This window comes from Coenobita brevimanus, chromosome 6 (assembly GCF_032717465.1).
Source record: "Coenobita brevimanus isolate Jiangsu-jjx chromosome 6, ASM3271746v2, whole genome shotgun sequence".
NCBI classification, from domain to species: Eukaryota; Metazoa; Arthropoda; class Malacostraca; order Decapoda; family Coenobitidae; genus Coenobita; species Coenobita brevimanus.
The window spans coordinates 53,252,501-53,279,702 of record NC_136959.1 but is presented as its reverse complement, the minus strand read 5'-3'; the positions used below and the strand labels follow the sequence as shown (position 1 = coordinate 53,279,702).

General features: G+C 41.1%; 1 protein-coding gene across 1 annotated transcript in view; it reads right to left on the bottom strand.

Annotated features, from left to right (window-relative positions):
• The window catches only part of LOC145399708 (glutamyl aminopeptidase-like), a 254,613-nt gene that overhangs the window by 111,725 nt on the left and 115,686 nt on the right, over nucleotides 1-27,202 (bottom strand). Inside the window, exons 9-10 of the mRNA XM_080272257.1 lie at nucleotides 8,627-8,761; nucleotides 6,981-7,145 (exon numbers count right to left, since the gene is read on the bottom strand). Of these exons, the coding sequence (XP_080128383.1) occupies nucleotides 6,981-7,145; nucleotides 8,627-8,761 (300 nt within the window). The remainder of the gene's footprint in view (nucleotides 1-6,980; nucleotides 7,146-8,626; nucleotides 8,762-27,202) is intronic.

The following is a 27,202-nucleotide window of genomic DNA, read 5'->3' as shown; positions in this document are numbered from 1 at the left end:
TATCATTTGTGGGGAAGCTCCCCACATACAGCTCTTCTGCCAAAGGCTTTTCATCTCATTAACTCTCCTCCTCTTACTGGCTCCCATCAACATCTGTCTCTTCTTCGCACTGTTGCATCTTCATCTCTTTTCTGTCACTGCTTCAACAGTCAATGCTCCTCTGAACTGTCTGCCTGCATCCCTCCACCTCTACAATGGGCACGTAGCACCCATCTAGCAACAAACTCTCATCCCTTTTCTGTCCAACTCTCTAATGCAAGAGTTAACCATTACTCCCAGTCCTTCATTTATGCAACAGGTCAACTATGGAACTGTCTCCCTCTGTCTGTATTTCCTTAATCCTATGATCTCCAGTCTTTCAAACGCAGTGTGTCCAGGCATCTCAAAATGAACGGATCTTGAATTTGGCTCTCTTTGTATTGCTTTGTTTTTTTCTTGGAAGGAATGGTTTGTGGGCTCCTGGCCTTTGGTTCCTGCTTCCTTGCATTAAAAAAAAATAATAATAAAATAAAATAAAAAAATAAAGTCTCCATTCGCCCCTACCTGGGTGCATGCACCCACACATAGTCATAACCACCCTAACCAGCTACTTCTCAATCCCAAGCTTTCTCATTGCCCACTTCACCACCTCCCTAGGGACTCTGTCAAGGCCTTTTCCAAATCAATGAAAACAAAGTACAGTTCCCTTTTCTTTCCTATATAATTTTCCTGAAACTGTTGAACAATGAATATGGCATCAGTGGTCCCTTTGCCTGGTATAAAGCCAAACTGCATCTCATCAATATTCATTCTTTCTCTAATGATACCTTCTAAAACTCTCTCCATTACCTTCATTCTTTGGTCCAAAAGCTTTAAGCCTCTTTAATTTCCTCTTTCCTGGGCATCACCCATCCCCTTGTACACATTTACCATCTAAAACTCTCTCCATTACCAACATTATTTGGTCCAAAAGCTTTAAGCCTCTTTAATTTCCTCTTTCCTGAGCATCACCCTTCCCCTTGTACACATTAATCATTACACACTTCAGCCAATCATCTGGGACAGCACATCCTCATCATCCTCATCTGGAGATCCTTTCCCACCCTAAGGCAGAATGAGGAGTAGCAATGTCCAGACAGCCCAAATTTGCCCAATCCAATGGGCCATGCTTCCATTCACTAACCATTCAAGCCTCCGGGGAGGTGGCTCTATCTGATACGCCAAAAACATTCACCTTGACTGTAGCTTCATATAAACATTTCTGGTAGAGTCAGTGCTGACTCTATCACATTAAAAGGGGATGCCAAACCCCTGGTCGTGGGCTTCTCCTCACAATATTCATCAAGCAAGCTTGATCTCTCGTCAGTCCCCTAGCCTCACTGACTTCCAAACCTCTCTTCCTCACGCAGTCATCTACCATATCCCTCCACCTTCTCCTTGGCCTACCTCACCTCCTCCCTCCTTCAGATATACCTTTTTCACCACCCTACTGTTATCTCCACATGAAAATACCATCTCAGTACACTCTCTTCGATTCTGGTGTCCACCGACTTCCTCACTCCGCATCTTTCACGAATCACATTGTTTCGTATCCTATCCACTCTCTGTACTTCACATACATTCCTCAGCAGTCCTATCTCAACTGCTCTCACTCTTGGCTTTTCATTTTCATGCCACACCATAGCCTCACATCCATACGTTAAAGTTGGCACTAACACTCCTGCTCGTAAGCCTCATGCAGCTGCAACACTCAAGCCTCTGCTTCTTATCAAGGCCTTCATTGCACCAGCTACTTTCCTTCTTTGTGTCACTCTACTTTCCACTTCTTTTGCACAATTTCCTCTCTTTTCTACCACTGTACCCAAGTATTTGAACTCTCTCACCTATTCCAGTCTCTCTCCATTCACTGTAACATCACACTGGGAGTCACCTTCTCTCTCAATTACCATCACTTTACTCTTTTCTACATTTACTCTCAAGGCACAATGTTCACAGACACTCTGCACTAGTCTATCTAGTTCTTGTCCAGTATTTGCAAGTAGTACTGCATCATCAGCATACAACAAATCTGAGATATTCCATCCATCGCCATTCACTGCCAACGCCATCCCTCTCTCCATAACTTGTGTTTTTACTTCTCTCATCACCCCATCCATATATATATATATATATATATATATATACTGAACAACCATGAGGACATCACACGGCCTTGTCAGACGCCCACACGGATTGTGAATCATTCATTTAGATGCCCATTTACCCTTATACATGCTACACTACCATCAAAAAAACTCTTGACGGCACCTAGCAGCTTACCATCTACATGTGCAAAACCTTCCACAATCCTTCTCTGTCTACTTTGTTGTATGCTTTTCCAGATCCACGAATGCCATAAACACTTTATAGACCTTCTCACAAGCCTTCTCCAGTATATGCCTCACTGCAAATATATGATCCACACATCCTCTGCCACTCCTAAAGCCAGCCTGTTCATCTCTCACTGAGACTTCTGATGTCTCTCTTACTCTCTCTACGATCATTCTTCCATATACCTTCCCTACCACACTCAATAACCCTATGCCACAATAATTCTTGCATTCACTTCGTTCACCTTTATTTTTGTACATGGGTACAATCACAGCCTTTTACCACTCTGCTGGCACAGTTTCACTCATCCATGCCTTCTCACATATCTCCAACAAGCACTTCATTCCGCTCTCTCCACTACACTTAATCATCTCTGCATACACCTCATCATCCCCAGTTGCTTTCCCACTTTTCAGCCGATTCACAGCGTTCTTCACCTATATGAGTGTCATGTTTCCCATCACTGCATTCCTTATCTGCACACCCCCAAAACCAATCATGTTTACAGCAGCTCTGCTCTCTCTATTCCCATTCATCAGGCTTTCAAAATATTCTTTCTGTCTGCTCCTTACTTCATCCCCATGGGTTAATAATCTATCACTTACATCCTTCACACTTTCACATTTCTTTCCACTGTCACTCCTATATTTCTGCACCTCTTTCCAGAATAACTTCCTATTTTCAGAGGAATTTGCATTCATTTTAGTTCCCAAATCATCATTTACCTCCCTTTTTTTTTTTTCCTCTTCATTAGTCTCTTTATGTGCTTCTTGATCTCAATATGCTCAGTTCTTCTTTCAATTTAACCCCTGTCCTGTAACCACTCTGGCTACTTCTCCCTCTCTTCCTCCACTGTTCTCTTAACCTCTTCATCCCACCATGCCATACCTTTCTTCTTTATTGTTATTCTTGCCACACCATACACTGCTTTAGCATTCCTAATTAAGCAATCCCTATATGCATTCCACAAGCTGTCCAGATCCATTTCATTCCAATTCACTGACTCACTCCTCCCCTACGTTGGTCCTGTATTCATCTGCCATTTCTCTGCTCCTTAGTTTCTCAACTTTCAGTCTTTCTCCCTGGCTGCTCCTCTCTCTCCTGGTCCATTTCACTCCTCTCAGCTTGATCTTGCATACCACAATCATATGATCTGACAGACCTCCACATTGTCCTTTCATGGTCCTTGTATCAGTAACAATTCACAGCATCGACCTCTCTATGAGCGAATAATCAATCATGCTCCTTTCAACACAATCCCCGTTCCCTCTGTACCATGTATATTTATATCCATCTTTGTGTTTGAAATATGAGTTACAAATGCACAACCTCCTTTCCTGACACATACCATTCAGTTGCTTAACACTATCCTTTTCTCCTGGTACTCTATTACAACCCATTATGTCATCCTCAGGACCAGTGCCTACTCTTCAATTCATATCACCCATTATGATCACTTTATAGCTCCTGGGCATTTCTCCCACTTCTTCATCCAGCTCATCCCAAAACCTGTCTTTCTCTTACTCCTATCATCACTCAGTGTATATGCTACAATCACAGCCAATCTCATCTTCTCAAACTTGAACTTGACATACATACATCTTGAGCTGACACATTTGTAATTTCTCATGCCACTCTGCCACATCTCATTCATCTACAAAGCAACTCCTCCCTTGCATCTTCCTCGCCCATTCATGCCCAACCTCACACACTTTCCACCCTCCCACTCCTCTACTTCACACTCTTTCATCTTTGTTTCACATAATGCCATCACGGCACATCTTGCACTCTTGAACACATTCATCACTTCCACCATCTTGCTCTCCTCATTCGCACCTCTTACATTTCACATGGCCATGCGAATCTACCCATTTGGCTGGGGCCCTGGGCAGGTATTGGGCCCTCCGAGGCTCTCTGAAACATTTGCCATGGTTAAGTGATTTTAGATTGGGGAATCTGGGGGACACTGAACCTGGTCAAAAGTCCCAGTTACATGGTTACCACCCAGTGTAGTACTGTAAATGGTTTCCTAGGTACAGGAAACCATTTGACTTGTCACTCAGTGTAGAGACCATACGGGATCCCTACAATGAGTGAGTGGATGATAGGCACCCCCATCTACCACACACTCATAAATAATAGCATTTATGGAGCCTCTGTGGTACACTGGTAGAGTGTGCGTTTCGTACACGGGTGAACCAGGGTTCGCACCCCGCCAGGGGAATAAACTTTGGGAGTGTTCACCCGGCCACGTACAGCATTGGCAGACACAAGGGGTGCTGTGGTTGAACCAGTGTCACTTACTATAAAGTATGCTTGCACTGATTACACTTGGTTCACAGACTACACACACATCCACAGCCACTCCAACACTACAATTACACTTGCAAGCACTTCTCACCCTACATACAATCTCTACCAGACAGCCTAAGCCACTTGGTAGAGATACGTTGGTTGTATTATCCTGACTTCGGTCGGGATAGGCAGGTCCTGCAGTGGATACTCAAATGGCTGATGATGATGATGATGATCAGGTCAATTGTGAAATTATTTTTTAATCTGACCTTAATCCCAATGCCAGTGACAGCATTCTTAAGTTTTTCAGACTGCCTACTAACATCAAAGACAAAAAGCAGAGACAATGATTTTATACTAAAGCAGCGATATGGGACATCTGTCTTTACAGATAACATGATTATAATAATCAACAAGTGCTCATGGGCCCTTCGGGCCCCTCGCACTTGCTTCTGCAGAGGGATTTTGCGCTGCTGTAATATATTTTAGTTATGGCTATGAGCAAAAAATTCTACAGAGATCCTATGCCGGGCTTTGGGAGCAGCATTTTTTGGTCAAATGTGATTGCTCATTAATCATAGTAAAGTTTTTCAATCGTGATGGGATCAAGTTTTTCACATCAGTGATTTTTTTGCGACTTTTGTGCAAATTTTTGTGTGATTTGAATGTGTAGTTTCGGCTGCCCAAAATAAACACACATACACACGGCGAGTGCTATAGTATATTAGATGAGAATTTTATATGTGTTAGTGAAGATATTCTGTTCAAAAAGGAGGTTTACATCTATTTCAGGGTACCTCTCACTATTCAGGTAAACAATGGAATGGGTGTGAGGCTACAGTAATTGAATGTTACGGTATTTTGCTTTTGGTTGTTATTCTTATTCTTTTGGAATCTTACGATGACGTATCTCCATTTTTCAGCCCCAACTGTGATATTTAATCTCCAGTCAAACTGTGTTTATCCTGCACTGACTATTGAGGAAACTAATGTCTCTCAAGGCTTTATTAAGGATATCCTTGGCCAGCTGAATCTCATACTTATCTGTCGGCATTACTCGTAGCATTTGCCAACTGACTTTCAATGGTGATTTTTCCATAAGGAACTTTATCTGTACCACTCATATCTTCTTTCCCTTTGTGGTGTCAAGTGGTGTTTAATTCCTGAGAGAACTTTATCATGGTTCTCACAGAATCCAAAAGGGTAAGAGGAATAACACGGGTGAAATTCCCGTCATTGGGATTGGCGTGCTTTATCACTCTATAAACCTTCTGTTTTCAGCATTTGTTACACCATAGTTCATATATGTATGCCAAATAAAGTTTGTTCCCTCAGGAGAGTCAAACAGATAGGTCATGAGTGACTTCATGGTGGAGGTCTTCAATCATTTCACTTCCCAATTTGTACTTGATCCAGCTGAAGAGATACACGAGACCATTGTTGGTGAGGGGGATTTCCCCATCACTTAGGTCAAATGATGTTCCATCTTCTTTCATTAACTTCCCTTCAAAATTGAGGTAACTTTCTGATGGGAGAAGTTATACGTCCTGGTTTTGGATAATGAAATGAATGTCTCCTGATTACCGGTAATTCAAATCAGCACCTATGCAGGGCTCATACAACTGATACTCAACTCTTTTGACAGAGTCATCTACTTCCAAACCCTGATGCCAGTTGAGATACTCCATATTTTAAAAGTGGGAAATGTTGTAGTTGAAGCTGGAGCTCCCGTTTCACCAGCCTTGTGGACCTGGTTCTGACCATCTCCCTTTGCTGAACATATTCAGTGCTTTCACTTACACAGACAGTAAGCCAGCATACACTCATAATAACTCTACCTTCAACTGTCTTCACCACACTTCATGCACATTAGATATCACATCTTATATTTCCACTCTCCCTTAGCAATGGCTGCTGCATTAACATCGGCAAACTGAATTCAGATCTCTTTTCACTGCCTAACAATGTGAAGTAACTATACTGTATTCAGATCTTTGATAAGAAGTGACAGCCTGAGTTATCTAACTGATGTTTGGAGTCTCACTAGCACACCTGGATGTATCTAAAACCTGTCATACTGTTACACCTATGGCATAGTCTTAAACAGACTATGGTCTTTTCAGGGTACAGTGACCCTAGTAGCCCCTCCACCATATCCACCTGTAATGTCAGGACCTTCTCAAGAAGTGCTGTTAATATGCCTTATAATGTCCTACATATATGCTAAAACCACACACTATGTCAAAATTCATGTATAATGGACTGAGATCACAATTTCTGTTACCATGTACAACAAATCCATGCATGACAAACCTGAACAAGAAGCAAAGACAAACCTTGTCTCCATCAGGAACCTGTCCAGCCCAGGCAGCAGTTAGCTCAGTCCAAAGGTCTTGTGTTACTGCATTATCATAGGCATACTTCTTCAAGAAGGAATTGATGCCTGCCTGGAAGTAACTCTCACCCATGAAGTCTTCAAGCATCCTCAACACTGATGATCCCTGTGATGTGGTGCAGTGTGTTGAATGAATGAAATAATGGGTTGTAACTCACAGGTAACTGTATGCTGAGACTAAACATGTGTCAGCATTTTGTTCACTCTACTTTTCAAAAATAAAGATGAATATCAATATAAAGCATATAATCATTTATATTATTCAGTATAATCACTGGTAGCTGAAATATTGTATTAATAATTGCAAATACTTTATTACCAAATCCAAGGAAGAGGATGATGATCAGTGGATGGATAGTATATAGCGAACAAAACAAGTTCCGTGATAAACTTTCGGTGGAACATCCTGTAAATAATAACTATAATATGTGTACCTTCCCAACACACTGCTCTCCACTAGAACTCACCCACAAGCTGAGGCCAAGACTAAAGATTTACCAGGCTGCTCTGGCCATACATACCTTTCTTGCTCTTTCCAACAACTTTTTTTTACCTTGCCTGTGCCTTCATCCATTGACTACAATTTTTTTCTTTTTTTTTTTTTACATAACTAGAAGCCTTCCTCTTGCAATACTGTACCACAAATAACTTTAGTTTCAAACATTTGCTTTGTCAATAACTTTTATTCATTCTCTTCAGATGTTCAAACTGACAATTTAATTTCAGTATTCACCTCACCTCATCCCACTGCATACTTTCCTTACCTTCATAGATCTTATTACAGTACTGCTAACTCAGCCTACATTTTCTATCCAACTGCTCTTCTTGGAAAAATATCTCAGCTACTCATATACCAAATATTCAGTATCTCTCCCTCCCAGTTCATAAGTCATGACTGTATGCGACAACTGGTATAATAACACTGTACAGCAATATCATCATTTCAATGCCAACCAGTGCCTGTTTCAAAACACCATTCAGTTCCTGACTTGCTCTCCTTTCGTGAGGTGTTTTCTTTTTGACCTTACCATGGTATCCATTCTTCCATTTGTACATTACAACCCCTAAATATTTAAAACGTTTCAATTCCTCTAACACCTCATTTGCTAATCTCAAATTCATATAATTTGCTTTGGGTACCCTCTACTATATGTCTATCAGTCTATAACCAGACACCTCAATCCTGGAGGCTGACTACAAACAAACTTCCTCCAAGTTGCCCTCCATTTTGCCAACACATTCCCATTCATATACCTCTGGCTCCCCTTCACTAACATAGCACTATACTCTACCCCTGAGAGTAAGGGGAACAGCTGTTCACATATATTACAATAACAAACACACCAACAAAAGTAGATGCACATGAATTAAATGAATTAGGAAGTTACATCTAAAGTTTCATCTAACTATGTTGTGTCAACCTCACACTAATGCAAAACTACCATACTTTACATGTCACTAATGCAGAACAGACTTTACAGTACTATCGTACTCAATTACATACTCCACAGATTGGTTCTAAAGAAACTTTTAAGAAGTCTGGAACAAATACTTTCCCCAATCTTCACTGGAAGTCATGTTACCAACCTTTCTATACGAGATGGCATCAAACATTGCACTGATGCAGTCAGTTGAGTCCACCTTCTGAACTATTGGATGGGAGCTGCATTTAGAGTCCAATTGCATCACCCCCTGCAAGCATCGCACCACCAGCTGCCCATCCTATGCACCCATCGCACACCAGTACCAAACACAGGAAAGCACATTACCAACAATGGTCACTCCCACAAATATAAGGAATACAGATGTACAGTTACAGAAGTGTGGGAATCCTGAACCATTACCAAAACTATATCACTCTGCAACACATTTATTGACACTACAAAAATAACTGTTTCTCCTCCTCCTCCTCACAGGACCACCAAGTACTGCCTTCCATGGCTGCAATGATACAACTAAGCGACCAGTGTCTCTTAAAACATCCACAACATATTAAGCACTACAAGTATACATCTACAGCAAAGCTAGCATCACATCCGGTGTGAAATGGCCTTAACCCTTGCACCCCAGGCAATATTTCCTATTTTCTTGCAACTCTGCTTTACACCATGGCTCTCCTGTCATCTGATCCTGTGATGACTGTACCACTGAGAAGTAAGAGTAGACTGTATGTGATATTTTCTGAACATCTATTTATCTATTGCCAGACGTCATAATCCCATAAGGGGTGGCCATTTGACTTTGTGTTATTTGTTTTATGGGAAGGGGCACTAACCCTCCACCAGCCCACTTGCTGACACATAGGGAGCACGTATGGTTTGGTTATATGGTTACCACCCAGCGTTGTAAATGGTTTCTTGGCTTACAGGAAACCATTTGGCTTGTCACTCAATGTAAAGCCACCTCAAAAGGAAAATAAAGCAATAAGAAGTGACAGGAAAGATGGGAGAAATAGGAAGAGAGGAGGGCAGGCACAGAAAAAGAATGATAAAGGCTAAGGAAGAAGTAGGCAGTACTACATCAAGTAAGTGGATGATGGTCACCACCACCTACCACTATATGCATACAGTAATTGGTCATCCAGCCATATTGGCAATGTCAGATCGAGTGCCTTGAGAAAAGACTCAGCAACATCGCACCTTCATCATCCCATCAATTAAAATAAGGTGCTATGGCAGGTTAATGTTAACCCTTAAAGATTCTGATGATGCATTTTCACGTCATTTCAAATCCAACCTCTGGGCTTCTGATGAAGTGTTTGCGCGTCATTTTAAGATACTTTTGTAAAATATTCACCATAAATCACGTTTAAGCGTCATAACAGATTCTCGAACATGACATCATGGAATGCTTGCTCTATGCAAAGTGGGTACTGGGCAGCTAGTATAACTCATGGCTTTGTCTCTTTATTACTTTATTCTTGGAGAATATTTTTCTATGGCAAGGTTTAAAATTTTTAGTTTTTGCCCAACTTCAACTCATCATTCTGAGTTTTATTTTCTTTGTTTTCCTTTTTCGAACATACTATGATAAATTACCACTATTCAGCTTTGAAATGACATCAAAACCAGCATCCTATCATGAAAAGTACATTTACACAGACTGATCAAAGAAAAAGATCACAGAGTGAATATGCAGCCGAGAATCATACAAAATTGTGCACCCTTTTTCTTCTGCGTTGCCACGCAATAACATACATAAATAGCTGTAAACTATTTATCATTGTAAAGGTAATTTATCATAGTTTTGCATGGTTCAAGCCAGATTTATATATATTTATTACTTTATTCTTGGTGAATATTTTTCTATGGCAAGGTATAAAATTTGTGTTTTTTGCCTAATTTCAACTCATCATTTTGACTTTTTATTTTCTGTTTTCCTCTTTTGAACATACTATGATAAGTTACCACTGTTCAGCTTTAAAATGACACCAAAACCAGCATTCTATCATGAAGAGCATATTTACAAAGACTGATCAAAGAAAAAGATCACTAAGCAAATATGCCGCTGAGAATCATACAAAATTGAGCATCATTTTTCTTTTGCTTTGCTGTACAATAACATCCATAAATAGCAATAATAACATACATAAATAGCCACAATAACATGCATAAATAGCCATAAATTATATATCATTATGAAGGTAATTTATCATAGTTTTGCATGGTTCAAGCCAGTTTTATATACTTTTATTACTTTATTCTTGGCGAATATTTTTCCACAGCAAGGTATAAAATTTTTGGTTTTGCCTAACTTCAACTCATCATTTTGACTTTTCATTTTCTTTGTTTTCCTTTTTTGAACATACTACGATAAAGTACAACTACTCAGCTTTAAAATGACACCAAAACCACCATTTTATCATGAAAAGTATATTTGAACAGACCAATCAAAGAAAAATATTACAGTGCGAAGATGCGGGTCAGTGAGAGAGAGGCTCTTGGAAAGACATAACCTGACTGGAGATGAAACCTGATAGGGTTAAGTGAGGTCTAAGCTGCTTAGGTAAAGGTTGATTTAATGTCAAAACACAGCTTTTCTGATGGGCTTTTTTGGTTTGTTTTATCTATTCCTGAGTGAAGGCATGACATTGCCGAATCATTTCTCACTGAACTTACTCCGAAGCTGCCAATATGACTGAATGACTAAGAAATAAACATGCAGCATGTACTGCCTCGGTTAAGTATCAAAGACTCTCTGGTCTCACACACAATATTTCTATTTTTGTGGCAACACGGCCAAAAGTTAATGTAGTAGTAGTAGTCGCTGTAGTAACAGTACAGTAATAGTAGCAGTGGTGGTGGTGGTAGTTGGTTATGGTAGTGGCAGTAGCAACAGCAGCAGCAGCAGCAGTAGTAGTAGTAGTAGTAGTAGTAGTAGCAGTAGCAACAGCAGTAGCAGTAGTAGCAGAAGTTGTAATAGTAGTAATAGTAGTAGTAGTAGTAGTAGCAACAGCAGTAGCAGTAGTAGCAGAAGTTGTAGTAGTAGTAACAGTAGTAGTAGTAGTAGTAGTAGTGGTGGTGGTGGTGTGCAGGGTTGGCCTGTGTAGTGAATCAATGTTACCCTGCAGCAAACAGCACCTTACTCTTGCCAAGCAGAGTGATGTGCATGGAGGTCTTGTTCCTGGATGGATGCCACATTTGCATCTCTATCTATCTATCTATCTATAGCCCGACGCCCTAATCCCGCAAAGGGTGGCCGCAGACAAAACGCCTCCAAGTCACTCTGTCACCCACCATTTGACTCCCCTCCCCCCAACTCACCCCCCCCTCCCTCATATACCTCTCAACTCCATCCCTCCACCTCATCCTCGGTCTACCCCTCCCTCTCCCTCCCTCCACCTCACCTACATACACCCTCTTAGTCAGTCTTTCATTCTCCATCCTCTCCACATGTCCAAACCACCTCAGTGTATTTCTCCTAATCTTTTCAACCACATCCACATCTACCCCACAACGTTCCTTCACTTCTTCATTCGTCAACCTGTCCCTCCATGTCACTCCACATGCTCCTCTCAAGTAACTCATTTCCACTGCTCTCACTCTTGACTTGTTCCCCTCTTGCAAGGTCCACGCCTCGCTTCCATACGTCAGGGTAGGGATCACAATACCATCATGCAGTGACTTCTTAACTTCCATACTCACCTCCCTATTTCTCATCACTGCTTTCAGTGTGCCAACAACCTTCCTTCCCTGCTGTACCCTTTCACGTACTTCATCCCCCAAAGTTCCATCCTTACTCATCACACTACCCAAGTACTTGAATGCACTCACATTCTCCATATCCTCACCATCCAACCTCACTGCACACTCTGTGACTTCATTCCTCTCAAACACCATAACTTTACTTTTGTTTACATTAACTTTCAGCTTCCTCCTCCTACACACTGTCCCAAATTCATTCACCAAACCTTGCAACTCCCATTCATCTTCACTCAACAATACTGTATCATCAGCAAATAGCAACACCGGAAGCTTCCAAAACTCACCCTCATTCATTAGGGCCACCCCCACATCCACTGCCCTACCTTGTACCTCCTTTACGACCCCATCCATATATATATTAAACAGCCATGGAGACATTACGCACCCCTGTTAATGGAGATGCTCTTGGTGTATATTTGCATTCAAAAGAATCTAGTTTTCAATATATTACACTCTTTACTGAGCATCTTTCAATAAAGAAAGGAAAATACCTACAAATGAGAAAAAAATCTTCATTTGCCCAGGGTGCAAAATTTAACAAATTGTTCATCAGCTGACTAAACATCAAATGGCTGCACATGCAAGCAGAATACAATTTGCTACAAAAATATACATACAATACAATAACACACTTTTATCACAAGTCATCAATAATGAGTGCAAGAGTGACACTTTCTGGAAAAGTCAAAGATTACCCTTTCCACAGCAACCACTACAAACTGAAAACTTGAAGATGTCATTCACTATGAATTCAAGATGAAGCCTTTCCCACAAACATTTTGAACATTTAAGAAACCTGACTAAACTTATAGCTCAACCCTTAGTTGAATAAATCATCTGATGGTAGCAAGAACAAAATTTGTATCATATTGAATCTGATGGAGATGGTTTCTCATCTTATCACAACATCTTACCTTTAGCAAGCTGCATAAAACCGTCAAGCTGTAACTAAAATATGATAAACACAATGTCATGGCAATGAATGGGTTAATAGCTACCTTAGTTATTCCCTTCATCATCAACTTTCACAGCATACTGCATTAAGTTAATTTTATGAGAGGATGACTACTTGTGAATATTACAGGGTGTCAGATTCACCAAGAGTCACTAAAGGAATAAGTTATACAGTATTTAGTTTTCTCAGAAAGAGAATTGTGGTAATGGTTTTCTCTCCATTAAATCATTCTGGAAGACAATAATGTTTTAGACCGAAATCTTGTCATATTGTCCCAATTTTGATTATTCCAAATTATGAGAATAGTAAGAGGAGGTATAGAAGTCCAGGAAGAAAGTGGAGGGATAATGTATAGTAATATATGAATAAGTGAGGTATGTAAGGTGAGCATGTGAAGGACTTGACAGGGGACACAAGCGGATGAATGAGACACGTAGGGAGATGCACATGACAGTAGCTGCACCTCTTTTCTAAAAGGACAGTTGATGGAATGACTCCATTTCACAGGCATTATGAAGTGCAGCTAAGTGTGAGTCATCTGGTTTGCAATGCAGATACAAGCATTTCACAGGCTTTAAGAATGCATAAATGAATGTGTGGCTAATTTTTACTGAAGACTGTTGACAGTTCCACTTCCTGTTCCTATCTCTGGATCTCTTCCTTCCACGTAAAATGGAAAGGGGATGATGATGATGATAAAGATGACCATTATGATGAGTATCATAATTTCCATAATTTCAACAACTGATGCATATCAAAATGATTATCCAAAACAGAAAATGGCCTATGCATGTATTCCCTGTTTGACAATAGATGTGGGTGCAGTCAGGCTGGTTAGTAATTCCCCCTAATTTCTGCTTTTACCTTTTTTACTGATCAACACTTTAACAAACACCCCAGTCATGTTCTCATCAACAGCCTGGGATGCACTTACACAACTTCTCCAAACACAAGAGAGCCACTGGTGCCACCACCTCCAGCACTTCAAGTTTCTCCCTCGGGCTCCCATCTCCAAGCAATTCATTTTCCACATGTGGCCAATTAAACTCAATTACTTAACCTGTGCACTGTAATACTGAGCGATTCTCTACTGACAGGACATCATTTGAAGAATGTACAATGTCCAGGGTTGATATTTATTTTTTAATGCATTTAACTCTGATTTCACCATTCATTCGCTGCACAACCTATATGTGTGTACCATCCACCCCACCCATCATCCAATCCTATTTTGCCCCATGAGGAGTACAGGGGCCCAGGGCTAGGCAAGTTGGTCCTGACATTTAAGAAGATAGTGACCAGCCTCCCTCATCCCTGAGTGGCATAACATGAGCAATAAACTCCAACCATTCCTTGGATATAAACCTACACAGACTCAATCCGACTGGAGCGCCTTAATTACCCACTAAACCACCAGGCACCATAATTTGGTTACTGTATATGGTTACCACCAGAGTAGTAAATGGTTTCCTGTACACCAGGAAACCATTTGGATTGTCACTCAGTGTAGAGTCACCCATAGGCAGAAGGAAGAGGAAAGAATGAAGGAAAGAAAGACAGAAGAGGAAGTATGGTAAAGAGGAAAGGGCAAACACTCAAAGCAGCACTACACTGAATGAATGGATGGTGAGCACCCCCACCTATCACTTTTGTGTGTACCACAGTATTAGTATTCAAAATTAACAGTATGCTGATGATACTAAAAGTAACCAGGGAAGCACCTGCACAACTTCTCCCACTACAAGAGAGCCAATGCTGCCACCACCTGCAGCACTTCAAGCTTCCCCTTTGTGTTCCTGTCTCCATGCAATTCATTTTCCACATACGGCAAATTAAACTCAATTACTTAACCTATGCACTGTAATAGTGAGTGATTCTCTACTGACAGGACATCATTTGAAGAATGTACAGTGTCCAGGGTTGATTTTCCCCCCCTTTTTAATGCATTCAACTCTGTTTTGACCATTCATTCATTGCACAACCTGCTTGTGTGTACCACAGTATTCATTCATTCATCCTCTAATCCGGTGTTGTCCCAGGTCCTGACATTTAAGATGAGAGTGACCAGCCTCACTCATTCCTGAGTGGCATTACATGAGCAATAAACCCCAACCACTCCTTGGATATAAACCTGCACTTGCTCAATCCAAATGGAGCGCCTTAATTACCCACTAAACCACCAGATGCCATAATATGGGTATGTGGTTACCACCCAGCATAGTAAATGGTTTCCTGGTGTACAGGAAACCATTTGGCTGGCCACTCAGTGTAGAGTCACCCGTAGACAGAAGGAAGAGGAAAGAATGAAGGAAAGAAAGACAGAAGAGGAAGGGAGGAAAGAAGGAAGAAGGAGAGGAAAGGAGAGTCACCTGAGAGCAACACTACATCAAGTGACTGGATGCTGAGTGCCCCCACCAACCATGGAATTAATATTCAAAATCAACAGTATGCTGGTACTGAAAGTAAATATAAAGTACATGCAATCCTCATTCAATGCAGCTTATTTTCAAATCAACTGATGATTAAACATCTACGGTATTTTCACTTCAAACTGCTCATTCTTCACAGCTGACCAATTAATTTATCACCAGCCTGAGAAAGCTGCAAACAGCAGAATAACAAGCAAACACACAGAACTCATAAAAAGAGCATTAAATAAGCAGTAGTATATGCAAGGAGAATGGAAAGGTTACAAGAGGATGAGAGAGAGGCAGAACATAAGAGAGTAGTGGAGAAGTGATTGGGTAAATATGGATTGGAGCAGATGGGGGACGTGGAAAGCGTGTGCAAGATATTCACAGAAGAAATCTGTGCAGCGTGTGAGGTGGTGTGAGGGGTGAAGAGAAGACGAAAGGTGGTGCAAGGAACAGCATGGTGGAATGAAGAGGTGAGACAAGCTGTGGGACAAAAGAAAAAGTCATATAATGAGTGGATGAGAAACAGGGGCATGGAAGAAGTTGAGAGACGGAAGAGAGAGTTATATGTAGAAAGGAAGAGAGAGGTGAAAAGATTAGTCTGAGAGTAAGAAGACAGTGGATGAGGAATTTGGAAGAAATTTGAGTGTAAAGTGGGGGGAATGTAAAAAAATGTTCTGGAAAGAGGTAAAGAGAGTTAGACAGGGTGGCAGTGAAGTTAGTTGGGGAAAGATAAAAATGGTAGATTACTAAAGGAGAAGGAAGAAAAAGTGAGCAGATAAAGAGAACACTTTAAGGAATTGCTGAACATAGAGAATGAAAGTAACATGAGTATAAGTGGCTGGGAATGGCTGGGAGAAGGAGGGAGGTGAGAAAACAGGAAGAAATCAGCAGGATGGAAGTTGTGGAAGTAATGAAGAAAGTCACAATGGGGAAAGCCCCAGGAATTGATTGCGTGTGTGGTGAAATGTTGCAGCATGTGGGAGAGACAGTAGTAGAATGGATGTGGAAGATGTGCAGATTGGCCTGGGAGGAAGGTAGAGTACCGGAGGATTGGAAGTCAGGTATTATTATTCTCTTCTACAAAGGAAAAGAGGAAAAGGAAGTGTGTAGTAATCATCGGGGCTTTTGTCTACTTAGTATAATAGGAAAAGTATATGGTAGAATACTTACTGACAGAGTTGGGGATATAACAGAGGAATTAGCTGGAGAAGAACAGGAAGGTTTTAGGAAAGGAAGAGGTTGTGTATATCATTCTTAGATCTTTGGTGGAAAAGTTTCTGGAGAAGGGAAAGAAGTTGCATGCAGCCTTCATGGATTTGAAGAAAGCATATGACAGGGTGGACATACAAGGATTGTGGAAAGTATTATGAATATATGGAGTAGATGGGAAGTTGCTGAATGCTGTGAAAAGTATGTATGAGGGTGCTAAGGCTGCAGTGCGTGTGGATAGTGAAATGAATGAATTTTTCTACTTGAAGGTTAGATTGAAACAGGGATGTGTCATGTCTCCATGGTTGTTCAATCTGTATATGGATGGGGTTATAAAAGACATACAAGGTAGGGCAGTGGATGTTGGAGTGGCCCTAATGAGAGAAGACAGTGTTTGGAAACTCCCTGTACTGTTGTTTGCAGATGATACCGTCTGGTTAAGTGAAGACGAAGGGGAGGTGCAAGGCTTGGTGGATGAGTTTGGGAGAGTGTGTAAGAAACGTAATCTAAAGGTGAATGTACAGAAGAGTGAAGTTATGGTCTTCGAGAGAAGTGAAGTCAATGAATGTACAGTGAGGTTGGATGAGGTGGAAATGGAAAATGTGAGTTCATTTATGTATTTGGGCAGTGTGATGAGTAAGGATGGAAGTTTGGAGGGTGAAGTGCTTGAAAGGTACAACAAGGAAGAAAGGTTGCTGGTTCCTTGAAGGCAGTGATAAGAAACAGGGAAGTGAGCATGGAAGTGAAAAAGTTACTACATGACAGCATTGTATTACCAACTCTAAAATACGGAAGTGAAGCTTGGACCTTGTTGGAGGGACAGAAGTCAAGAGTGATAGCTGTGGAAATGAGTTATTTGAGAGGAGCATGTGGAGTCACATGGAGAGACGGACTGACAAATGATGAAGTGAAGGAGCATTGTGGTGTGGGTGTGGATATGATAGGAAGTGTTAGGAGAATCACACTGAGGTGGTTTGGCCATGTGGAGAGGATGGCGAGTGAGAGACTGACGAGGAGAGCGTATCCCAGTGAGGTGGAGGGGGGGAGGGAGGGGGAGACCAAGGATGAGATGGAAGGATGGAGTGGAGAGGTATATGAGAGAGGGAGGAGTGAGCTGGGAGCAGGGCAGTGAAATGGCAGAGGACAGGGTGACATGGAGGCAATTTGTTTGTGGCCATCCCTTAAGGGATTAAAATGTCTGGCAAAAGACAGATAGATAGACTTGCCAGATACAGCTCTAATTCCCTCAACTCAAGGGGTTTCTACTATGCCAAAAAAAAAAAAAAAAATCTGTCATTAAAGTGAATAAAGTAAGACATCTTCTGGCTCAAGGAGTTAATGAAGATTGTTTCCATCCCATCAACCTAGGGAACTTTTACTATGGCTGAATAAAATCATCTGACATCTGCAGAAATAAAATAATACAATATATCCTTGGGCTGAAGGAATTAAAAGCATAATCTATTCTGATGTTACCCCTGTACCTCTACCTGCACTTCACTATTACCAGTTTTATGAAAGGAAAATAAGAGGGTACAGTATAGTTATGGCATCATCAGTATCAAAAACATATTAATCCATCCATCCACCATCCAATCCTATGTTGCCCCATGGGAAGCGTAGGAGCCCGGGGCTAGGCAAGTTGGTCCCAACATTTAAGATGAGAGGGACCAGCCTCACTCATCCCTGAGTAGCATTACATGAGCAATAACCCCAACCTACACAGGCTCAATCTGACTGGAGCACCTTAATTACCCACTAGATCACCAGGTGCCATAATTTGGTTATATGATTACCACCCAGGATAAAAAATGGTTTCCTGGAGTACAGGAAATCATTTGGCTTGTGACTCACTGTAAAGTCACCAATAGGCGAAAGGAAGAGGAAAGAATGAAGGAAAGAATGACAGAAGAAGAAATGTAAAGTTACCTGTGGGCAGAAGGATTAGGAACAAATGAAGGAAAGACAGAAGAGGAAGGAAGAGAGGAAAGGGCAGACACCCAAAGCAGCAATACACTGAGTGAGTGGATGGTGAGCACCCCAACCTACCACTACTTTATACACAAAACGTTGAGTCTACCTTACACGTGTGAAACATATTCACTGACCACCTGAACTGCTGAACTTCTATACTATATCAAATAGTATATCATTTGTGGCAAACTTTCAGCTCATCCAAGCCAGAGTGACATGTATGGTACACAGGCAGACATACTATTTTATGTGTGATGAAATAACTGGTCGCCCAATGATAATTCAGAGAATAATTGTGAAGTAACGTCAAGAAATCTGTTGACCAGGCACCGACAACGTAATATTTTCTCGTACCTGATGGCAGTACTACTATATCTGCACTTTCATCAGTCAGCCTATGTCCAGCTTCCTGGCCAAGACTGACTGCAAGAATGTTTAATGACGCATGGTTCAATACTATAACACCTACCTTAATGACTCCCACCTCCAGCAACAACAAAAGTTTGTTGGATTTTTTATTAATTACATTTCACAAATGTCACTTCTGTTATTTATAAGTACAGTAAACTCGCGTCCAGGACGCATTTGTCCAGTACTATTCTCATCCAGTATGGTCGGCAAAAAAATAAGATAATTTATTACTGGAGTACGGATTTGTTGGACTGGTATGGATTGGCCGCGAATAATGGGCCAAATCCGGAGTTCTTCTCTAGTAATGATGTGTTGCATCCAGCACTATTACCTATGTGTGTGCATGGGAAGATGGCCAACACCAAGGAACATTTCCCTAGTACTGCCGCACAAGTATAGTATGCCTTCCTCATGACTCGTGATGTGTGCCAGTCAAATTGCAGTATTGCATGTTCCCCTGATGATGAAGACGATGATGTGTCAGTGCATGACTGTGAGGGATTTATGAGGGAGGTTCAGGCAGACAGGCCTCCTCAGGATCCTGAAGGCCCTCCTCCAGGGGGTCAGTAGGACCTTTTACAGCCCCGGAAACCCCTCCCCCTTCCCTCCCAAGCCCATTACCACTCACCTTAAAAGTTGGTAAATTCTTAGTTGTGTCAAAATGTAGTTAAGCTGAATTTTGGGGGGACTTCTTCGAGGCTTGTCAGACATTATTCATTTTTCCCATAAGGTCCGTTATTTGTCCTGTACGGATTTAGTCCAGTACACCAGTACTGTCTGACAAAAATACCGTACTGGATGCGAGGGTACTGTATCTATATCAAAGGTAATTAAGCAGTAGGAAATGAAAGCGTCTTCCCTGATCACTGAAATGGGTGTGGTGATGTTACAGAAAAGCCTTCTATACCAATCAGTGTTTCAGTGACTTTCCTCACCAACACAATGCTGAAATCCTTTCTAACGATGACACCTCAGAAAGGCTATCAGCATTTGTAGCCTTTTGGAAGGTGAGGGGGCTGGAGGATACTAACTCTCTTCTCGTTGCATAAGAAACACCGTCATCACCTCAAGCACAACATGCCTCTCTATCAAAATGAATTCAAATGTCTCTCTCCTAAAATTACAGGCATACGCATTTAACAATGTAACTGGTTGAGTAAAAACCCATCGCTAGGCAAGGTATCATATCTCGGGGTAGATTTAACACATAAAGTACAGTATAGGGATGTGTTTTTGAGCCTTGGATTTGCCCCCAACCAAGTCCTACTTCCAACCAAATGAGTCCAAAAACAAGTTTCTGGCTAACCTAAACCCTCAGATAGCTTTAAAACAAGCTAAACTAAGCCTAAAAGCAGTTTATAACTCACCTAAACCCAAAAATAAAATCTGAAAATCATAAAAAATGAGTCTGGAAAAAATCAAACTTAGTAAACTGTACCCCAAAATGACAATGTTCACCCCACCTATGACTAAAACACATTAACCTAAGTCCAGAAGCAGTTTATAAATCAATCTAAACACAAAACTTAAGACTAAAATATCATCAAAATCGGTTAAAAAAACAAAACAAAACCCATCATTATACTGGGATTTGGCCATTGTTCTGAAGGGTAGGGTGGTAGTTCTACTCCCATTGCTATGCTGGGGTATCACATCTAGGGGTGTCGTATCTCAGGGTCTGCCTGTATTCATTAATGTTCCTGATATAGCCTTACCTTTTATCCTTGTAGTGGCCTAAGCCTGTTGAAAAACAGCAAAAATTATCAACATGTTATGAGGTTGGGTATGAATGGCCTTATTAAAGTGAGGAAAAGAGATACTAAATGAGTCAGAAAAGAAGCTAACTTATTCAAATAAATTTCATACTCACTTTATCTAGGGAGAAAAAAAAAATGTGGTAGGTGTCTCAGACCAAGCAGGCACAGGTAAGGCAAAACCACTATGCTAATAACATGAAAAATTATTTACGACAAAATATACTGTACTGTGCTGAATAATGGTACAGTACGTTACGTATGGAGGCTTGTGATCATCATCCTCTCCTCTAAGTCACTGACAAACAGTCATATACACAACTAGTTTATACAATATACTGTATACATATATATATATATATATATTATATATATATATATATATAGTATCGATAAATAAATAGATTGATAGAGAGAGAGAGAGAGAGAGAGAGACAAACAGACAGACAGACAGACAGAGACAGAGAGACCAAACCTTATTGTATGATATTGTGTCAAAAATGGAGTTAATCTGGTCTGGTGTCTCAACAGGCTGAATAATTGGGTGCGAACTGAGCTTGGAGTCATCAATAAACACTGCTTGGAGATCCATAAGAAACTGCGAATTCTGTGATGCAAGACACATGTTATGAATATGTGGATATTAAAAATGAAGGACGTATAAGTATTTCACACTGTACCTTGTACTACGACTAGAAATAGCAAAAGTTGTTGCTGTTGCTGAGTAACCTTGGTCCATCTGGCCACGCAGACTTAGCTGCTGCAGGAAAGCAATTGGTCCTGCAGGGCAGTACCACACAGACAACCCATGTTCCCTTGCAGCAGAGAGAACCTCACCACAGTGAGGTGCAGGGAAGAGTGTGGATGTTTGTTTCCTGGATGGACACTGCAGTTGTCTCTCTATCCAGTTAACATGGGAACCACTGAAGGCCCCACATTACCCCATTATTTGGTTACTGTATATGGTTACCAACCAGTGTTGTAAATGGTTTCCTGAGTTACAAGAAACCACTGGACTTGTCACTCAGTGCACAGTCACCTGAAGTGGAAAGAAAAGTAATAAAAGTGACAAATGGGATAGGAGAAAATAGAAAGATAAATGAGGAGACACACAAAAAGAATGATAAAGGTGAAGGAAGAAGCTGGCAGCATTGCAACAAGAGAGTGGATATGAGCGGATGATGGGCAACCCTATCTACCATCAACTGCCAAACGGAAATACCATGAACTAAAACTTCAATGCTCCCAGTCTGGTGTGTACATAAAAGTGGGTTCAGGGTGTCCACCAACCTTAATAACTTTTTAGGATAATTCAACTGGATCCACCAATCTTAATAACTTTTTAGGATAAATCGATTGGATCTTGTGCTCACTTGTCTCTTCAATACTAATGAACCTTTTAGTTCCTGCAACTTTTACTTCAAATGCCATAGTTAAATGCTTTAATGTATGTTTTAAGCATTCTCATTATATAATTAAGAATACAGAAAAAACATACTGAACATTCACGCCCCTGCATGCAATGGTGTTATATCAAATGAAAACAGATCACATTCCAAGAAATCTCATATTGAGGACAATTTAACATGGATTCAATGGGGACAGGGAGGGGTTCAAGGGCCACACAACCTAAAATCACACAAAACATCTGCAACCTACCTGAAGAATGTCCTAGGCCAGTCAGAGTCATCACCAAGGGTCCCCCCTGGGGCTGCGGGTGTTTTCCAAGTCACAAGTTTCAGTATTTCACACACAAAAAAGTTACCATCATTTAACATCACACACTGCACTACACCAGTGTTCACGGGGACAAAAGTGATCGTATCTAGGGCTGGTGACAGTACTGTCAAGGAACAGGGAGAATGGCTATGTGCAATTTGCCACATGGGTGTGGGAAGTAATTCTATCCTGTGCAGTGTCTGTGAAATGTGGGTGCATATGTGATGTAGTGGTATTAGAGGTAGACTGCGAGAAAATGCTGATTTCTTGTGGGTGGTGTGTTAGGGAGAGCATGTGGAGATTGTCAGGCATGAAAGGAATGAACTTGCTGGTGAGACTCTTGAGTGTGTGAAAGAGTTTTGTTAATTGGGAGACATGTTATGTGCTGGAGGTGGGGCTGGAGCTGGCTCTGTGGTTAGAGTAAGAGTAGTTGGAAGAAGTTCAGGGAGCTGCTGCCTCTCCTGACATTGAGAGGGCTCTCCCTCCATCCCAAGGGATCTCTGTATGCAGCATGGAGTAGATGGGAAGTTGTTGAATGCTGTGAAGAGTATGTATGATGGCGCTAAGGCTGCAGTGCATGTGGATGGTGAACCGAGTGAATTTTTCTCTTTGAAGACTGGGTTCAAACAGGGATGTGTCATGTCTCCATGGTTGTTCAATCTGTACATGGATGGGGTAATAAAAGAGGTACAAGGTAGGGTAGTGGATGTTGGAGTGGCCCTGGTGAGAGAGGGTAGTGTTTGGAAACTCCCTGTACTATTGTTTGCAGATGATATTGTGTTGTTGAGTGAAGACGAAGGGGAGCTGCAAGGCTTAGTGGATGAGTTTGGGAGTGTGTGTAAGAAACGGAATCTAAAGGTGAATGTGGGGAAGAGTAAAGTGATGGTCCTTGAGAGAGGTGAAGTCAGTGAATGTACAGTGAGGATGGATGGTGAGGAATTGGCAAATGTGATTACATTTAAGTACTTGGGTAGTGTGATGAGTAAGGATGGAGGTTTGGAGGGTGAAGTGCTTGAAAGGGTACAGCAGGGAAGAAAGGTTGCTGGTTTCTTGAAAGCAGTGATAAGAAACAGGGAAGTGAACATGGAAGTGAAAAAGTTACTCCTGTACATGACAGTATTGTGATACTAACTCTAACATATGGAAGTGAAGCTTGGACGTTGTTGGAAGGGCACAAGTCAAGAGTGACAGCAGTGGAAATGAGTTATTTAAGAGGAGCCTGTGGAGTCACATGGAGAGACAGGCTGACAAATGAGGATATAAAGGAGCATTGTGGTGTGGATGTGGATTTTGATAGGGAGTGTTAGGAGGAATACACTGAGGTGGTTTGGCCTTGTGGAGAGGATGGAGGGTGAAAGACTGACAAAGAGAGTGTATGAGAGTGAGGTGGAGGGGGGAGAGGGAGGGGGAGCCCAAGGATGAGATGGAGGGATGGGATGGAGAGGTATATGAGAGAAGGGGGTGTGAGCTGAGAGCAGGGAAGTGAAATGGCAGGGGATAGGGCGACGTGGAGGTGATTTGTTTGTGGCCACCCCGAACGGGATTGAGGCATCTGGCAATAGATAGATAGATAGATAGAATAGATGTGTTAGGAGTGTTATGCTGTATCGTAGTGAGACCTGGGCGGTAAAGGAAGAGGATATTCACAGGCTCAAACATAAAAAAATGACAATGATTAGGTGGATGTGCTGTGCATCCCTGACTGGGAGGCCTGGGGGCTAGGTTTATGATGTAAGAGTTGATGAAGAGAGGTAGACTAAGGTGGTTTAGGAATGTGGAAAGGATGGGGGATGATAATTAGGTACAGAAAGTGAGAAGTGTTAAAGTTGGGGGTAGGGTTGTGAAGTAGACTGAAAAAGAAGTGGGATGGGGTCACTGAGTGTTACCTCAGGGATAAGGGACTGAAGAGAGAAGCTGCCACAGATTGAGCAGCATGGAGAGCCGCCATTAGGTGACCAATACCAACACATGCATGCATGTTGGTGCCTTCAAAAATGAAATGAAACGATGATGTTCCTTAAACCCCAAGGAATAAAGAATTTCACAAAAACTTGTTTGTTCTCCATATCTTATTTTTCTAGTTGTCATACATTTTTCTAGTTGTCATACCCTAGACATGAGTTGCCAAGTCTGGGCCACCAGGTACTATCTCCCATTATGTCTATCAGATGGCCTCCCACATAATGCCCAACCTGTAATCTGGTTTCTAAATATTAAAGGAAAAGTTATTAAGTATTGTTAATCACAAAAATTGTGATATAATTGATTAAAAGAAAAAAAAAAAGAAGGCATCGGAAAATACTTTTTGTTTCACCAGACCGAAAAAGACCTGCGTAGAGGTCACATAGTTTGACCTCAGAGATAAGGGACTGAATAGAGAGGCTGCCAGATATCAAGCAGCATGGAGAGTCCCCATTAACCCCTTATGGGAGGGCGACTCATCAATTATACGATGATGTGGGGCAGCATATAAGGTATCAAGGAATAAGCCTAAACATGCATAAATCGATGAAAATGGATGAAAAACGAAGGTAAGAGGTGTTATTTACGTGGCAATACGTCTCTGCTGGCTGTAGGAGGAGAAGGGGAGGAGCAAGGGAGGAATGCATGCACGCAGCTTATCACCAGGCGCGCCTAGGGTGAGGATAGTGGACTCTTCACTCATGTACTTTTCCTTCACCACTGAACACTAAATTTATCATTTATACATTCTTTACACAGTTCAGTGTCTTCAAAGTATTATGCATGGGTTTTCTATTTTACCTGAACGTTTATAACAACAAAACTTACGTATGTATATTCTGTTTCACTTGAACACTTATAACACTACAACTTATGTACGTATATTCTATTTTACTTATCAGGACTGTAGGTGACCAGGATGCCATATCGTCCAATTTCACCTATAAATTGGGACAGAAAATGGCCAGACACTACTGTACATAACAACACCCGCCTCCTCACGCACAGATGTTATATAACGTCGCCTGCCTGTTAGGGGTTAAGTGACCAAGGCAAGAATGTTGGAGCCTTTATAAACAAAAATGAAAATGAACATCAGTTGAAAAAAAAAAAATGCAATACACTTTATGTCCAAAAGTACCTGGGTTTGTACAAGGAGAAAGCATTATATTTAACACTTCGGTTCAAAAAGTTAACCAAACAGCACCTTTCTGACAACATCCACTTCGTAATGAAGTTGAATATCGCGACAGTTAAGTTGCATTAACTTACATTTTAAAGTTTTCTTCATTAAGTATTCTCGACTGAACAAACTGCTTTGAACAAATTCTACTGTATGGTCACCAAAGTAGTGATGGAGTGTTTTACATAATCGTGACAATAGCACAGTAGTTTTGTTACTAGGAAAATCAACGTACAGCAACATTTAACCCCTACCCCACAGTTCACTTTTATTTACATGTACAGTGAAAGCTCAATTATCCAGGTTCGGATAATCCAGGTATCGGTATATCCGGGCAGTGACCGAATGGTTCAGTGGTATGATAATACATAAAATTATCTGTACGATAGCTCCAGTTTAAACAGCAAGCATCCGACTGCTAGCGAGCGAGTCACGGGTAACCGAGCATGAGTCTACCCCCCACCCACGCCTCCTGCGCATAACTTGATCACAAGGGTGATGGGGTGAAGTTTGGTGAGGCAACTGATAACCTAACCTGGCTTAACTACCTAATAATTTTATTTAACCTAACCCAACCTAACCTGGGCTCCAGTTGGGAAATTGGGAAATGAAATCCACCTTTGACTACGCTAAGGAATTTTCTTCCATTATGCCGGAAACAATCATAGGTATAGCTTAAAGAACATGATGATAATAAGGGAGGAAATCTTCCAGCAAGAGAAGGTAATCTATCATCCTCAAAATAGTAAGAAAAATACAGAAAACAAAGTAGAGGAATATGAACTGAATTGGTAAGGTCTTTAAGCTGTCTACTTATATGAAAATTTATGGGTCTCACAATTTTAGCGCACAAAATGGAACAAAAATGTCTGCTAAACAGAAAAAAATTACTCTTTTATCTCATGTGTTCTCGTAAGTTAGTATTCACTTCTACATTTTTTGTTCAATAACGTGCATCCCAATAAACTTCAGACTGACTGAGGATACAGTTATTTCTGCTCCTTAAAACTAAGTGTACATTTACTGCTCATTCTTTTGTTCATTCTAATGTGTATGTGTAAGAGAGAGAGTACTGATACAAACAATAATGTATTCCATTAACTCCTTCATAGCTGCCGGCCTTGGACAATGCTTTACTGTACCAGTGTCACTGACGTTGAGTTAAGGCGAGCTATAAAAAACCGCGAACAATTATGGGACGGGAACAAAGGTCACTGGCATGATTACATGACAATACTCTACCATCTCAAGCAGGCAGTTGGTCACTTCATTCTAGATGTTTTCGCCCATATGTTTACAGGCTAATGTAACATGCACCTTAATTTTATTAATTCTTTCACGAATCACAGCAAATCACAGGACAGGTTTAGAGTAG